The sequence below is a fragment of the Entamoeba nuttalli genome, assembly GCF_000257125.1.
Source record: "Entamoeba nuttalli P19 unplaced genomic scaffold asmbl_5170, whole genome shotgun sequence".
NCBI classification, from domain to species: domain Eukaryota; phylum Evosea; order Mastigamoebida; family Endamoebidae; genus Entamoeba; species Entamoeba nuttalli.
The window spans coordinates 1-13,853 of NW_008577286.1; the positions used below are offsets into that span (position 1 = coordinate 1).

The 13,853-nt window shown below is 27.2% G+C and overlaps 9 protein-coding genes across 9 annotated transcripts; 6 read left to right on the top strand and 3 right to left on the bottom strand.

Annotated features, from left to right (window-relative positions):
* Window positions 1-578: 578 nt before the first annotated feature.
* ENU1_122320 (zinc finger domain containing protein) lies at window positions 579-1,540 on the top strand (the record flags this gene model as incomplete). The annotated part of the gene is made up of 3 exons (XM_008859845.1): window positions 579-761; window positions 821-1,332; window positions 1,375-1,540. The coding sequence occupies 3 exons, from the start codon at window positions 579-581 to the stop codon at window positions 1,538-1,540; spliced, it is 861 nt and encodes a 286-aa protein (XP_008858067.1).
* A 146-nt stretch (window positions 1,541-1,686) lies between these two features.
* ENU1_122330 (diphthine synthase) lies at window positions 1,687-2,502 on the top strand (the record flags this gene model as incomplete). The annotated part of the gene is made up of 1 exon (XM_008859846.1): window positions 1,687-2,502. One exon carries the CDS (start codon window positions 1,687-1,689, stop codon window positions 2,500-2,502), a length of 816 nt encoding a protein of 271 aa, XP_008858068.1.
* Window positions 2,503-2,729: 227 nt separating this feature from the next.
* ENU1_122340 (hypothetical protein) lies at window positions 2,730-4,502 on the top strand (the record flags this gene model as incomplete). Its single annotated transcript, XM_008859847.1, has 1 exon — window positions 2,730-4,502. The coding sequence occupies one exon, from the start codon at window positions 2,730-2,732 to the stop codon at window positions 4,500-4,502; it is 1,773 nt and encodes a 590-aa protein (XP_008858069.1).
* Window positions 4,503-4,683: 181 nt separating this feature from the next.
* Window positions 4,684-5,432, top strand: ENU1_122350 (hypothetical protein; the record flags this gene model as incomplete). The annotated part of the gene is made up of 3 exons (XM_008859848.1): window positions 4,684-4,734; window positions 4,783-4,971; window positions 5,028-5,432. The coding sequence occupies 3 exons, from the start codon at window positions 4,684-4,686 to the stop codon at window positions 5,430-5,432; spliced, it is 645 nt and encodes a 214-aa protein (XP_008858070.1).
* Window positions 5,433-5,542: 110 nt separating this feature from the next.
* Window positions 5,543-7,021, top strand: ENU1_122360 (hypothetical protein; the record flags this gene model as incomplete). Its single annotated transcript, XM_008859849.1, has 1 exon — window positions 5,543-7,021. The coding sequence occupies one exon, from the start codon at window positions 5,543-5,545 to the stop codon at window positions 7,019-7,021; it is 1,479 nt and encodes a 492-aa protein (XP_008858071.1).
* A 24-nt stretch (window positions 7,022-7,045) lies between these two features.
* ENU1_122370 (aminoacyl-histidine dipeptidase, putative) lies at window positions 7,046-8,563 on the bottom strand (the record flags this gene model as incomplete). The annotated part of the gene is made up of 1 exon (XM_008859850.1): window positions 7,046-8,563. The coding sequence occupies one exon, from the start codon at window positions 8,561-8,563 to the stop codon at window positions 7,046-7,048; it is 1,518 nt and encodes a 505-aa protein (XP_008858072.1).
* Window positions 8,564-8,645: 82 nt separating this feature from the next.
* ENU1_122380 (casein kinase II alpha subunit, putative) lies at window positions 8,646-9,563 on the top strand (the record flags this gene model as incomplete). The annotated part of the gene is made up of 1 exon (XM_008859851.1): window positions 8,646-9,563. One exon carries the CDS (start codon window positions 8,646-8,648, stop codon window positions 9,561-9,563), a length of 918 nt encoding a protein of 305 aa, XP_008858073.1.
* A 31-nt stretch (window positions 9,564-9,594) lies between these two features.
* On the bottom strand, window positions 9,595-10,464 carry ENU1_122390 (hypothetical protein; the record flags this gene model as incomplete). Its single annotated transcript, XM_008859852.1, has 1 exon — window positions 9,595-10,464. The coding sequence occupies one exon, from the start codon at window positions 10,462-10,464 to the stop codon at window positions 9,595-9,597; it is 870 nt and encodes a 289-aa protein (XP_008858074.1).
* A 2,098-nt stretch (window positions 10,465-12,562) lies between these two features.
* ENU1_122400 (hypothetical protein) lies at window positions 12,563-13,171 on the bottom strand (the record flags this gene model as incomplete). The annotated part of the gene is made up of 1 exon (XM_008859853.1): window positions 12,563-13,171. The coding sequence occupies one exon, from the start codon at window positions 13,169-13,171 to the stop codon at window positions 12,563-12,565; it is 609 nt and encodes a 202-aa protein (XP_008858075.1).
* Window positions 13,172-13,853: the final 682 nt, after the last annotated feature.

Sequence of the window (13,853 nt, forward strand, 5' to 3'; positions counted from 1 at the left end):
TTTGTTTTTCTATATTTTTTGTGGTGTTTCCTGCAATGCATCTTTTTGTTTGCTGAAGAATAAGTCTGAAAAAATAAAAAAACGTTATTAAACAACTATCCAGTCATAGTAGTATGGGCAGTGAAAGAATAATCACAACACAATATTAAAAATATATTCAAGACATTTAACACAAAAATAATGTCAATGAGGTTATTAGTGAGAATAATAAACAAATTAATTACTATTCTTTTTTACCATTTAGTTAATTTTGCATAACTAAAATTAATTTAAGAAATATAATAAAAAATGACAGGATTTACTTTTTTTTACCAATAAAATGAAGGTACAAACCAGATCAATGACTTTTTGTGACTTATAAACAACAAAAATTTTGTAGAACAATCAAAAGAATAATTGAACTTTAAATAGGAAATTTGAAACAGACTCAAAGTGAAGTTTTTAAATACAAAACTATATAACTTTTTTATCCCGACGGTAATATTCTAATTTTTCATTACATTTGATAATGAAACAAAGAACTACAAAGAACTTCAAACTATTTTATTTCAATCAAAAATATTTCAAGTACTGAGAGAATGGGAGATATTAATACTCAATATGAATGTATTACTCAAATTTACCCAAATAATATTTCATTAAAACTTAATAATGAAAAAGAATTAGATATTGTTTATGAATTAGAATATGAAAATGATGAGTATGCTTATAACATATGGAAATCAGTTATTCAAGTATTATTTATTATTAATAAAAATAAAGTTTGATTTTAACTAGTTAAAATATTATATTTCATCTTTCTGTTATTACTAACTTATAGTTCCCATTACCCTCTTCAATTAAATTTGAATTAATTAAATGTAATGGATGTGAACCAACACAATTAGAAACTGTAATTTCAAGATTAGTCAAAGAAGAATTAACTGAAATTAATTTATTTTCATTGTATTTGGAAATCCAACAATTCCAATCTGATAATACTATCCCAAGTGGAAATTGTTGTATTTGTTTAGAACCTATAACACCTTCTGTTTCAGCAATTCAATTACCATGTTATCACTATTTTCATTCTGAATGTATAGATAACTTAAAAGCATCAGGAGCTGATTGTGTGTGTCCAATTTGTAGAACCCGATTCTCAAAGAAATTAAGAAACAAAAAAGAAATTGATTTAACAAAATACTATGCTATGGATGATGACATCTATAACCCATTGACCAACACCCTTTCTAACTATTTTATTTTAGTAAAAAATTCTGGAATAACACATGCCCGCCATGTTATTTTATCTTATTTTTATCAATTCTCTCCATTAAAAGCAACATATAGTCAGTTTGTTTATTTTTTTAATGTTTAATAAATATTAATTTGTAGGGATGAACATGGGTGGATAGTGTCATTCCAATATTTAGAACAAGCTAAGTCATGTTGTTTAACATTTACTGGAAAATCTATACTCCCAGATTATCCTAAAATGGAAATTAGTATGTACATCCCTATACAACCTGACTCTGGATCTCCATTAAAACACATAAGTTAACTTTAACTCTTGAATCTCCTTACAACAATGTGTTTAATTCAATGATTTATATCTGATCAATAACAAAATTAATAATTTTCATTTTTGTTATAATTTAATGGCAGAGGGTTTTATACAAACCCTAAAACTCTTTTCAATTAAAGTAAATGTTATACATTATTGGGCTTGGTCTTTATGATGAGAAAGATATTACCGTAAGAGGACTTGAGGCAGTTAAGTCATGTGACCTTGTATTTTTAGAACATTATACTGCAATTCTTCAATGCGACGTTGCTAAACTTGAAGAATTTTATGGTAAGAAAGTAATTATTGGAGATAGAGACTTAGTAGAAACTGAGGCTGACCAAATACTTGAACCAGCTAAAACAAAAAATGTTGCACTTCTTGTTGTTGGTGATGTATATGGAGCAACTACTCACTCTGATATTTTTGTTAGATGTCAAAAAATGGGAATTGAAGTTAAAGTTATTCATAATGCATCTATTATGAATGCTATTGGTTGTAGTGGACTTCAATTATATAGATTTGGACAAACTGTTTCTGTTTGTTTTTGGAGTGAACATTGGAGACCATCAAGTTATTATCCAAAGATTAAAATAAACCGTGATAATAATATGCATACATTAGTTCTTCTTGATATTAAAGTAAAAGAACGTTCAGAAGAAAATATTATTAAAGGACGTGATATCTTTGAACCACCAAGATATATGACTATTAACCAATGCATTGAACAATTGTTAGAAGTAGAAAAAGAACAACATCTTGGAGTTTATGATGAAGACACTATGGTTGTTGGAATGGCTCGTGTTGCTTGTGCTGATCAAAAAATTGTTTATGGTAAAATGAAAGACCTTCTTCATTATGACTTTGGTGCTCCAATGCATTGTCTTTTGATTCCTGCCCCACAAGTAGATGACCCAGAGTTAGACCATCTTGAATATTTTAAATACAAGCCAGAATAAATAACATTTTTTAAATTTCTTGAATTTTTATTTTTTGTTAATTTTGATTAGTAAAAAGTTTACTTTAATAATAGTTTAGAGATTCCCTAGAAAAGAATTAAGGATGATGAAAAGAAAATTCGAAAAGGTCTAAATATGAAGCAGCATAAGGAAGAAAAAGATAAATTGTTAAATTGAAGAAAAAAACAAAAAAAAAAGAAGGAGAAAACTATAAAATTCTAAAACAAATGAGTGAGAGAAAGATTACTGTTAGTGTTGCATCACTCCAACCGGCTCAGTTTACAGGATGGGGAACTAAACAAGGAGGTTCATGGAAGTCATGGAAAAGAAGATTTTTTGTATTAAAAGATAGAAAATTATGGTATTTTGAAAGTGAAAATTCTACTACAGCAAAAGGATGGATTGATTTACCTCCTGGAACAGATGTTAAAGATGAATCAGAAAGACCAAAGAAATTAGCATTTTCTATCAATTCTAGAGGTGTTAAAGGTATTCGAACGTTTCATTTAACTGTTGATACTGAAAATGATTTTGTGGCATTCTTAAACGGGTTAAATAAAGTGCTTGGAAATGTTAAACAAAAAACGAAGATTGACAATAGTATTATTGATGAAACATCAAAAATTAAATTTACTAAATCATTTACTGAAGGAACAGGAATTGAAAATATCACAAAATTAAAAAACAGAATAAAATGGCTTAATAGTGGTCAAGTAGCCTCATTACTTGAGTGTGCATTAACTGCATTACCAGAAGATACTAAGTCTATAGATTTCTGTGCTGTTGTTAGTTCTGATTGTAATAGTATTGATTTTAGATTTGCTGGTGAACAAGTCCCAATGTTACAAACTGTTGTAGATACTTTTTGGGCTGTTGGCACACCACCTTCAGAAATAGAACGATTAAATAATATTGGTATTAAAGTAGATCCAAGAAATCTTGGGTTATGGCTAAATATTTCTGAACGTGGTGGAATGGATGGAGGATGGTTTATGTTAACTGAACATTCTCCAAATGTTATTAAATTAGTTTCTGATGGAGGAAAGATCAACGATAAAATAATGATGTTATTAGGTGTTAATGGTATTAATAAAATTGATATGATAGGTAGAGATCTTGGTGTTACACCACCACGTCAAACAGAATATCGATTTAAAATTTCAGGGCATGAAAGAGCAAATATAGTTAAAGACTTTTTTGAAAAAAGTAAAATAAAAGGATATAATTTGTTAATTCAAAAAATTGTGAATGATGCTCCTTCAAGAGAAGTTCTCTTTAGTGTTAAAACAACAAATTTTGATTTAGTCAAATTGACTATTATTATTGAGTTTCCAACATCTGAAATTGTTCAAGATGCTGTAGAACTAGTAAAAGGATTTAATGTAGAAAAACATAATGACTTGATTGTAATGTTTGGTAATCCTATAGCCCTTGAAATCAGTTGTTTACAACAAGGATTTGGTTATGAAGTTTTTGATGAAGGTCTTGGTGTTGCACTTGTTTATAATCTACAAGATGAAAATATTACTACAGTCCCTTTCAAAAAAAGTTTAGTTACTACTAGTTCTCGTCATTGTAACAAACAACAATCTTCATGTGAAAATAGTCCTCAACTTTCTTCTTCTGTTACACAAGAACAAACAAATGATAACAACTTACCTCAAGAAGATCATGAAACAATTTCTCAAGACGTTTCTTCTCATACAACAACTTATGGACAACAAGAAACAACACAGACCATACCTGCTGTTCCTCCTTTAAGTCCAAGAAGAAAAAAACAAGTTGTTGGTCTTACACAAGGAAGTGGTTCAGCACCACCTCCTGTCCCTCCTTTAAGTCCACGTAGACAAGCAGAACAAAAACTTGGTTTATCCTCAAGACCAACAGGAGCTGCACCTTCACTTCCAGGAAGGCCATTAGGTGCTCCTCCAAGAAAGCCAGCGGCTAAACCAAAACATAAACAACAAATAAATCCAGCGCAATCATCCCCAGTCATTTAAATTATTATTTTCCAACGGTTTTGGTTGAGTGAAGGAATAATATTTAAAAAGAAAATTCATGGGAAAAGGAAAAAAGATGAAAATAGTAATTTTATAGTTTTAAAATAATATAATGTATTTTTGTTACATAAGATTAATCTGAAACAGAAGAAAAGAAACTAGAAAATAATAAGATAATAAAATGTGGAAGATTTCACGTATTTTTATTGTTGTATTATCAACACTTATTACTGTTTGTATTATAATGATTATATTAATTTTATTATAATTTATTTTGTAGTTTGTTTCATTGATTATATTAGGTGTTACTATTTTTGCTATTGTTCATTACAAACAAAGATACACTTTTGTTCCATGGAACATAATGATTATGACAACACTAACTGGAATTACTGGAGCAGTTTCATTAATTACTGGCATAGTTGGTGTTCTTGGAAGTGTATTGCAAAGAAAAGCAATTGTTATGGTGGTTTGTTTCTTAACTTTTTATAACTTATAACTTTTATGAATATTAACTTGTAATAGACTGTAGTGTTATTGATATTTTCAACTACTGTTGTGACATTTATTGGGTTATATTCATTTTCTGGTGTTGTTTATACTGATAAAACTTTGAAGAAAGGATGGTCTAAGATGGATGAAGAAGAAATTCCACAATTTGAGGAAGTTTGGGAATGTCATGAGTTTAGTCCAGCCACAGTAAATACTACCACTCTTAATACTACTGTTGGTTCAAGTTCAAGTGCTTTACCATTCTGTGTTGATTTATTAAGAACACCATTTAAACGGTATAGTGGAATGATGATTGGGTTTAGTTCAATTGTTTATTTACTTCTTGTTGCTATGCAAATTGTTGTAAGTTTCCATGTTGTTAAAGGAGATAAATCAAAAGAAGGATTTTCACCAATTGGAAATGACAATAAAGAATAAAGCAGTATTTTAAATTACATAAAAATATAACTGATTCATTTTTAATGAATCTTTTTTTTTTCATAGTTCTTTATTTTATTGGAAAAAAGATCTTTTAAAAATATTATTGAATGAGTGAGTCTGAAACTCTTGAATTGAGTACTTCACTTATTTGTGTTGGTTCTTTTGTTTTGATAACATTTATCATATTTACGTATCATTATCTTGACACTTCATTTACAAGTTATTTATCTTATTTATTAATTCCTCTCCAAGTTATTGTAACTTCTATTTTAATTACTTTAAACACATATGAATTTTCTTCAAAACAGCCAATGTTCACTGACCTAGATGATATAAATTATGTTATTGTTGCTATAACAGTAACATTAGCTATAATATTTTGTATTATTATTCCATTTTCAAGTATAGTATTAAATGACAAACAAATGGTTATAAATGCTTTTAGGGTCACATTAACAATTACTTCATTTGTGGTACTTTTATTTATTATCATTCCATTTGTTGTAAATGACAACATATCAAATCAAAATGAATATTCTTTTAACTCTATTTTTGTTAATCTTAATAAAAATGCAAAGCAGAGTCTTTACAAACTTTTAATTCATAATTCTAATTCAATTGTTGAATTAGTTATAAGTGGAACTTGTGCAGTGTTTATGACAATGATATTATTTGGAAGATTATTGATTGTATATTATGGTGGTTATGGGATAGTTTCTACTGGAGTTGAAACAATAAGAGGAACTATTTTTAATCAACAACTACCTTATTTAGAGAAAGAAAAACAATTCCTTTCTGATTTAATACATTCTCTACAACAACGTTATACTCAATATCCAGAATATACAAAATTGAAATTAGACATATTTCAAAAAAGGTATGAAACATTACATTCTCCTAAAAAATTAACTTCAACTCTTTCAATAATTTTTAGAATTTCAGGTGGTATTTTAGCGATTCTTTTTTCTTTATCTTATGTAATTTGTATCATTGTAAGTTTGTATGGATCTATATTATATTCAGATTGTGGTTGGAGATGTGGATTTATACCACAAAGAACTGGAAACATATTACCAATTGAATATATTCTCGTTTCACTAAAACATCAAAATCTATTTTTTATTAGATTTCTTTTTATGTTGTTATTGACTTTCCATTGTTCATTTACTGTTTTTCTAGGAAGTCGTCGTTTAACAACAAAATTCCCAGGAATTTCCAAGTTTGTTCTTAGAAGAAAGAAAACACTTCCTGGGTCTGTTGTTTTGATTGTCTCATTCATTTGTCTTTCAGCGATAGGATTTCTTACTCAAGTCATTACTCTTTGTCCTAATATTTTGTTATATGGTTCTCAATATGATAGCAATGGTAATCATTGTACTATGGAATCTACAGACCAAAACTGTGTTCCAACTGGAATTAGTAAAGTATTATTTAAAGTTATTGGAACAGTCCCATATGTTGGTTTGATTATTTACTCAATGAATTTGCTTTATATTTTGAGTACTTCAATCTGTACATTTAATGAATTAATTTTATTATTTAATACCATATTTCATAAAACAGAAAAACTATTAAAGTCTAATTGAATTTATTCAATGAATGATTAGTGGTTATACTAATTCAGAAAGTAAAGTGCAAATAAGGTCTAATAGTTTATTTCCTGATTCAATATCCATAGTTTCATCTGGGGTATGAACGTTCTTACAAGTTGGTCCAATACTAACAGATTCAAGATCAAATGAAGGGTATTGATTTAAAATAATACTATTCTCCAACCCAGCATGAATAGCAACAACTTTCATTTCTTGGTTATATAATTTTTTATAAACTCTTAATAGTTCATCTACTAAATGACAATGTGGTTTAGCTGGCCAACCTCCGACGTCTGGGGTTGGAATAGAGATAGAACCTCCATGAAGTTTTGCTATCTCTTCAATAGATTCAGTAATATCTTTTAAATAATCGTTATTAGAACTTCGGGATAATGTGCAAACAAATAATTCTTTTTCATTTAATTTAGCAATAGAAAGAGAATTTGAAGTTTCTACTAAATCTGGAACATCAGGTGAAAATCTAACAACACCATGAGGTAAATAGTTTAATAAGAATAATATATTGGCTGATGCTGTAATTGGGACAGCATTTCTAGTAACACCCTTTTCAACTGTCACTGTAATTGAAGGACTACCTTCTTCAGCACCATGATATAAAACAGAATAGGCTTGATGGTACTTTGTTATTTTCTCTTTAAGTTGTTCTCCATCAGGAACAATAATAGACATAAGTGCTTTTGTTGGAATAGCATTATCTACATGACCTGCCTTAAAATCAACAATTTTGATTTTTTCAGTAATTGGACATTCATGAAGAAGTAATTGAATAATCCATTTTAATGCATTAGCCCTTTGGTGTTGAATTTCTGCACCTGTATGTCCTCCTTTAAATCCTTCTAATGTAATGGTAACCATATCTCCATGAGCTTCTTCTCTTTTGACTGGGAAAGTCATATTTCTTTGGGCACAACCAGCAGAAGAAATGCAAACTTCTCCCCAGTCTTCTGAATCAACATTAATCAAATACTTTGCAGAATCAAATAACTCTCCTTCCTTTAATTCCATTGCACCAAGTAATCCAGGTTCTTCATCAACAGTAAACAATGCTTCTATAGGAGCATGCTCAAATTTTGGATGAAGTTCCATTAGCGCAAGTAAACAAGCTAAACCAGCACCATCATCTGATCCCAGTGTTGTTCCATCAGCTGAAATATAGGTGTCATGAACTTGTAAAGTGATTGGGGTATGTTCAAAGTCAAAGTCTTTTCCGTCAATAACACTAGAAACCATATCCATGTGAGCCTGAAGAATAACATGTGGTGAATTTTCGTGTGACTTTGATCCAGGTATATGAACACAGACATTATTAAAACTATCACGCTTTGCTTGAAGACCTAATCTGTCAGCTTGTTTTAATATCCATTCAGAGAATAATTTACAGTGATAACTTGGACGTGGAATTTCACTTAAAGAAATAAACCATTTCCAGTAAGTTTTTTGGAATTCAGTATGGCAATGAGTAAGTAATTGTTGGTAAACTGTTTCATTTCTTGAAAGAGTAATAATGGCAGACATTTGAACTATATTTTTTTAAAGTTCTTTTTTAAAGCAGAAGCATCTATATTCTTTTTTTTAAAAAAATATATCAAAAAAGAAAATGTATGGTGTTTGGGATGATAAAGCATTTAAAATAGAAAGTGGGAATCAAAACAAATATCAAATTATTCGATGGATTGGAAATGGTTCTTATGGAAAAGTTTTTCTGGGGGCTATAGAAGAGAGGTACGAATGTGTCATAAAAATTTTTTCGAGTTTTAGTGGATGTGCATTAAAGAGAGAAGTTTATTTTCTTAACCAACTTCAACACCCAAATATTGTTAAATTATATGATGTAATATCAAATGAACAACAAAACCAAAGTATTATTATGGAATATATTCATAACATTCCTTTAAATCAAATATCAAAGAAATTAACAATAAAAGAAATAAAAATCTTATTTGTTCAATTACTTAAAGCAGTCAATTACATTCATTCAAAAAATATAATGCATAGAGATATTAAACCAAGTAATATCATGTTTAATTATAATAATATGACTCTTAAATTAATTGACTTTGGACTTGCTGATTATTATATACAAAATACCAAATATTCAATTCACGTTGGTTCAATAAATTATAAAGCTCCTGAACTTCTTCTTTATATACATTATTATACACCAGCAATAGATATTTGGTCATGTGGATGTGTATTAGCTGAAATGATTATTAGAAACTATCCATTATTTGAAGGAGAATGTCTAAATGATATTCTTGAAGAAATTATCAAATTAGAAGGTACAGTTGTTTTAACTGATTTCTTAAGAAAAGAACATGTTCAAATCTCTCGATGCCAAGCACTTCATCTTGTTGGAAGAAAAAGTCGTTCAATAAGTGAATATACTGATCCTTTATTTCGAAAAAAACAAACACCTGGCTTAATTCATCTATTAAAAGAACTTCTTGAATTTAATTATCATAAAAGACCATCTGCCTCTTATTTATTAAACCATTTAACTGAATTTTTAAATTAAAAAAAAAGACTTCAATTGAAAATAATTTTATTCATTTTTTCTCAACCCATTCTAATACATATACTTTCTTAATTTCATTTGGATTGTCCCAATCCACACAACCAACAAATAAGTCACCTCCAAATCCTGTAGTATCTATATAATACTCAGGAAAATGATGCCATAAATAAATAACATTATCACAAGTAATCCAATAACAATAATTAACCCAAACAACATTATCTGTGTCATTATCACCATAAATGAATAACAAATTATTGTTTGTTGGTAATGGATCAAATCGGCATGGTTTCACATGATTTGGATTAATTAATGTAAATACAAAATGGTTTGGATCATCTTGTATCCATACGTCTTGACTTTTAGGTAATACAGAATGATAACTTCCAAACATATAATTATCTTCTGTTTGTATTACAACCATCATATTATTTAAGTTTTTAGTTAATTGCCAAAATGTTTTTGAAGTTAAATCTTTTCCTTCAAAAATAATATGTGCTTCACTCTTCCTACACCACTCTTTTAAATGAGAATAATATGGTGTAATTTCTCCAAAGTCATCATTTAATTTATTAAATTCTTTCGGTAATGGAAGTGGTCCTGGTAATTCAAATTCGGAAATACGATCTTTTGGTTTTTCGATAATTAAACAAAGTTCTTGACAAGGGTCTACGTTAATTGTTTCATTTAATGGTTGTGAACATTCACATACCTTTTTTATAATTTCTTCAATTGTTTGTTTTTGGTTGTTAAGATAATCAACAATTGAAGATATTAATGATATTATTTCTAACTGAATTGCTTCTGTTGGAGAACATTTGTTTGGGTTAATGACTTTTAATACATTTTGTTGAAGTATTTGGGTATGTTCACAAAGTAATTGAAATGAAGAACAAGACATTCAATTAAAAGTTTTTTTTTGTATTTTAAGTTCTTATAGTTTATTCTATTTAAAACAATAAGAAAAGTTTACTTTTCTAAATCTTTGTCTTATCTTTCTTGACTCTTTTAATTACTCAAATTTTTCATTTAGTCTTTCTGAGTCATAAAAAAATTTCTTCAGAATTACATGAAATATTTTATTCAAATAATATTTATTCTAATAAACAATACTCTTTCTTGTAAAAAAAAACACTTTATTCTTTTATTTGAATTTTAGAAGTTATATTTTAAAAGAACAGAATGATGGAAGTGTTTTTTTATGTGTTTAGCTTCTAAAAACCATTTCTGTTTTAATTCTTTAAAATGACTATTCAACCCACATATTAATTTCTGAGAAAAGAGTAAATTGTTTTTTTAAAGAAAGGAATTAAGAACAGTTGATAACACATAACTAATTAAAGTCTAATAACCAATTAAGATAATTCTTAAACATTTTCTGGTTTGATTAAATATAAGGCATACAAAGAATAATTTCTTAGGTTTGAGTAGATACTGGAAGTAAGTCTTAAACCTTTAAGTAAATTATTTTTTTTTTAATAATTTAAAGAAATACAACTTATGCCTTATTGAATATAGTGATTAATTCCTTAGTGAAATGTGTTTATTAGATTTAAAAAATTTTACCTTATTATTTGGGGTAATAATTATATGATAACTCTATAAGTTTTGTATTTGTTTATGAAAAATAAAAGATTAACAAGAACAGAAATATAAACTTCTAATAATGCCACAATATTATTATAATAATATTTAACGATGAACTTTTAGTTTCTTTCAAAAAATTTAAAAAAAAATAGTTTTATAACAATTTAAGATTTGATGTTATTTAATAACTTCCATATTTTTAATGTTATTAACTAATAAACATTCAAATTTCAATTGTTTATTAATTTGAACTTTTTTAATAAATTTGAAATATAATAACTAATATTTATCATGTTTCATCAAAGTTAAAAGAAATAACAATGAATCGTCAAGTCTATATAACATAATAAAATCAAATAATAGTATCTATTACGTTATTAATTATATCCAAATACGGTTCAAGACAATCTTGTCTCAGTGATGTATTTCAATTTCATTAAACTGAATAAGATAAATAAATATCATAAACTAACACAAACACCTTTTTATATATGGTGCCTTTGTTCATAACTACATTACATTATTTTATAATTAAAGACTCTTACATAAATAAAACATACAAAACTTAAAAACAAAAAATAATAGTTAAATAGAGAATTTGTCTTGATAAATTTAAATGGCTTATCATTTTCTATTCCTTTTTCATTTTATTATTATGAAAATAATTATAAAGAAATGATTTTGGTAATAGAAAATAAAAAAGTTCAGTGTTATAATTTCTGGTTTGAAGTTAAGTAAACAACCATTCTATTTCTTGTATCTCAGACATTTGTATCATTAATTAAGATAGTTCCTATGCTTCTAACCAAGAAATTATAAATATCTTTTTCCCTTTTTGAGTAAAAAATCAATTTTTTTCATATTTTTTGATGAACAAGAAAAAATAATAGGATATTATAACAGTTAATTCAACCAATTTCCTAATACTACTAAAACTAAAATTACATAAAAGATTGTATTTATCATAAGCAGTACTTCTGCTCTTTACCTCTTTAATTTAAAAATAACGTCAGTAACTAAAAATAGAGTTTTACAAAAAAATATATATAACAAAAGTTTTCTATATAATAAAAGGTACTATTTAAAAAAACAAGAAATACTTACGTTATAAAAATTCTAAGTAGTTTTAATTGTGATGACGACATTAAAAAGAAAAATATCTTTATTTATCTAATTCTATGGTAATTAAGAAACACAAAGAAATAATATTCATTTTATAGTGGATGTACACCTATAATAATAACCTGATTACAAAAAGTGTAAAAGGATGAAAGAATAATAACTAACTATAAAAAGTAATCAAAGGAAATACCATAGTAATAAAGAAAAAAATATCTAAGAAGAAAAAGATTTAAAAATTATTAACAACAAGAAGAAATTAAACAATCAAAAAATAAACAATTAAGACTTATCTACTTCAACTTTGGGAGTAAAAGACTTTGGATAACAGGATCATTTCTATGGAGAGTGCAAACACCATCAATTGATTCAAGACCAACAATATATTTGCTTACTTCAGTTCCCAAATGAGATATTCCTTCTTGATTAAATAAGAAATTACCTGTTAAAGAGGTTATTCCATAAATTGACTCAGCTTTTAAAGTCCCTTTTTTTCCAGTAGAAAGATGTGTATCGAAGTTATAACCAAGAACTTCTAAGATATCAGTCAAAATATGTAAAGAATCAACAATTCTATAATTTTCACATCTTCTTAAAGCAGTTTTTAAGGATGAGCCATTTGCTACTTCAGCATTAAGTCTTTCAGTAATTCTTCTTTCGATAAGTTCTTTAAATTGAATAGAATCAACTGGACCATCAAGAGTTAAAATTCTAAAAAATGGTACAGTAACTAATGATTGTTTCTTATGGGCAGTAAAAGTAATGTCATAAAATTTATTAAGAAGAGCTAATAAGACACTTTCTTGTTCACTTTGATAATTTCTAATTTCTCTAAAAGAATATAGACACTTGAATGCAGGGTGTTCTGCAACATTGCATTCATGTTTAATGGTGGCTTGCATTATAAACCAGAGTTTACAGCCCTTTTTAGTGCAATTTGAGAGTTTATATACCTATAGATCGACAATTATCAAATCCTTTCAAGTTTAATAGTAAAGAATCAATTCTTGATGATTTCTTCTTAATTTTTTCATTCTAGCTTTCTTTTAATACTTTAATAATTAATGGGGTTTGCTCTTTCTTGTTTAATTTCCCGATCTTTTATTCATTTTTATTCTATTTAATTAAGTACCCTAAATTTAGGTATTTTATATCATTTTTTTATTTTTTGTTATTCATTTTATTTCTTTAACTAACCCCTTTTCGATGGTTCTGTGGTAACAATTTCTCCTCTGAAGTCAATTTATTTATATATATATCCTCTTGATTTGAATTTTACTCTCCATTTACTTTTAGATTGATTTTTTTAAATACCAAAATGACCAAATTGCCAAGAGATGAAACTTTAACCATAATACTATACTTCAATTTATTAGTCCTTAAATTGTACTCCCTTAGAAGGGTTAAAACTCTCCTATCTTTGAATAAACAAAGGTCTGTGTTTTTTTTGGATTGACTAAACCGTTGTATCCAATTTGGTTTCAAAGTACCATTTTTTTTTTAATGAAAAAGTATAAAGATTATATCAAAATTAAATTAAGTTAAGATATATAGAATAAAATAAAAATGTTTCAGAGAATAACT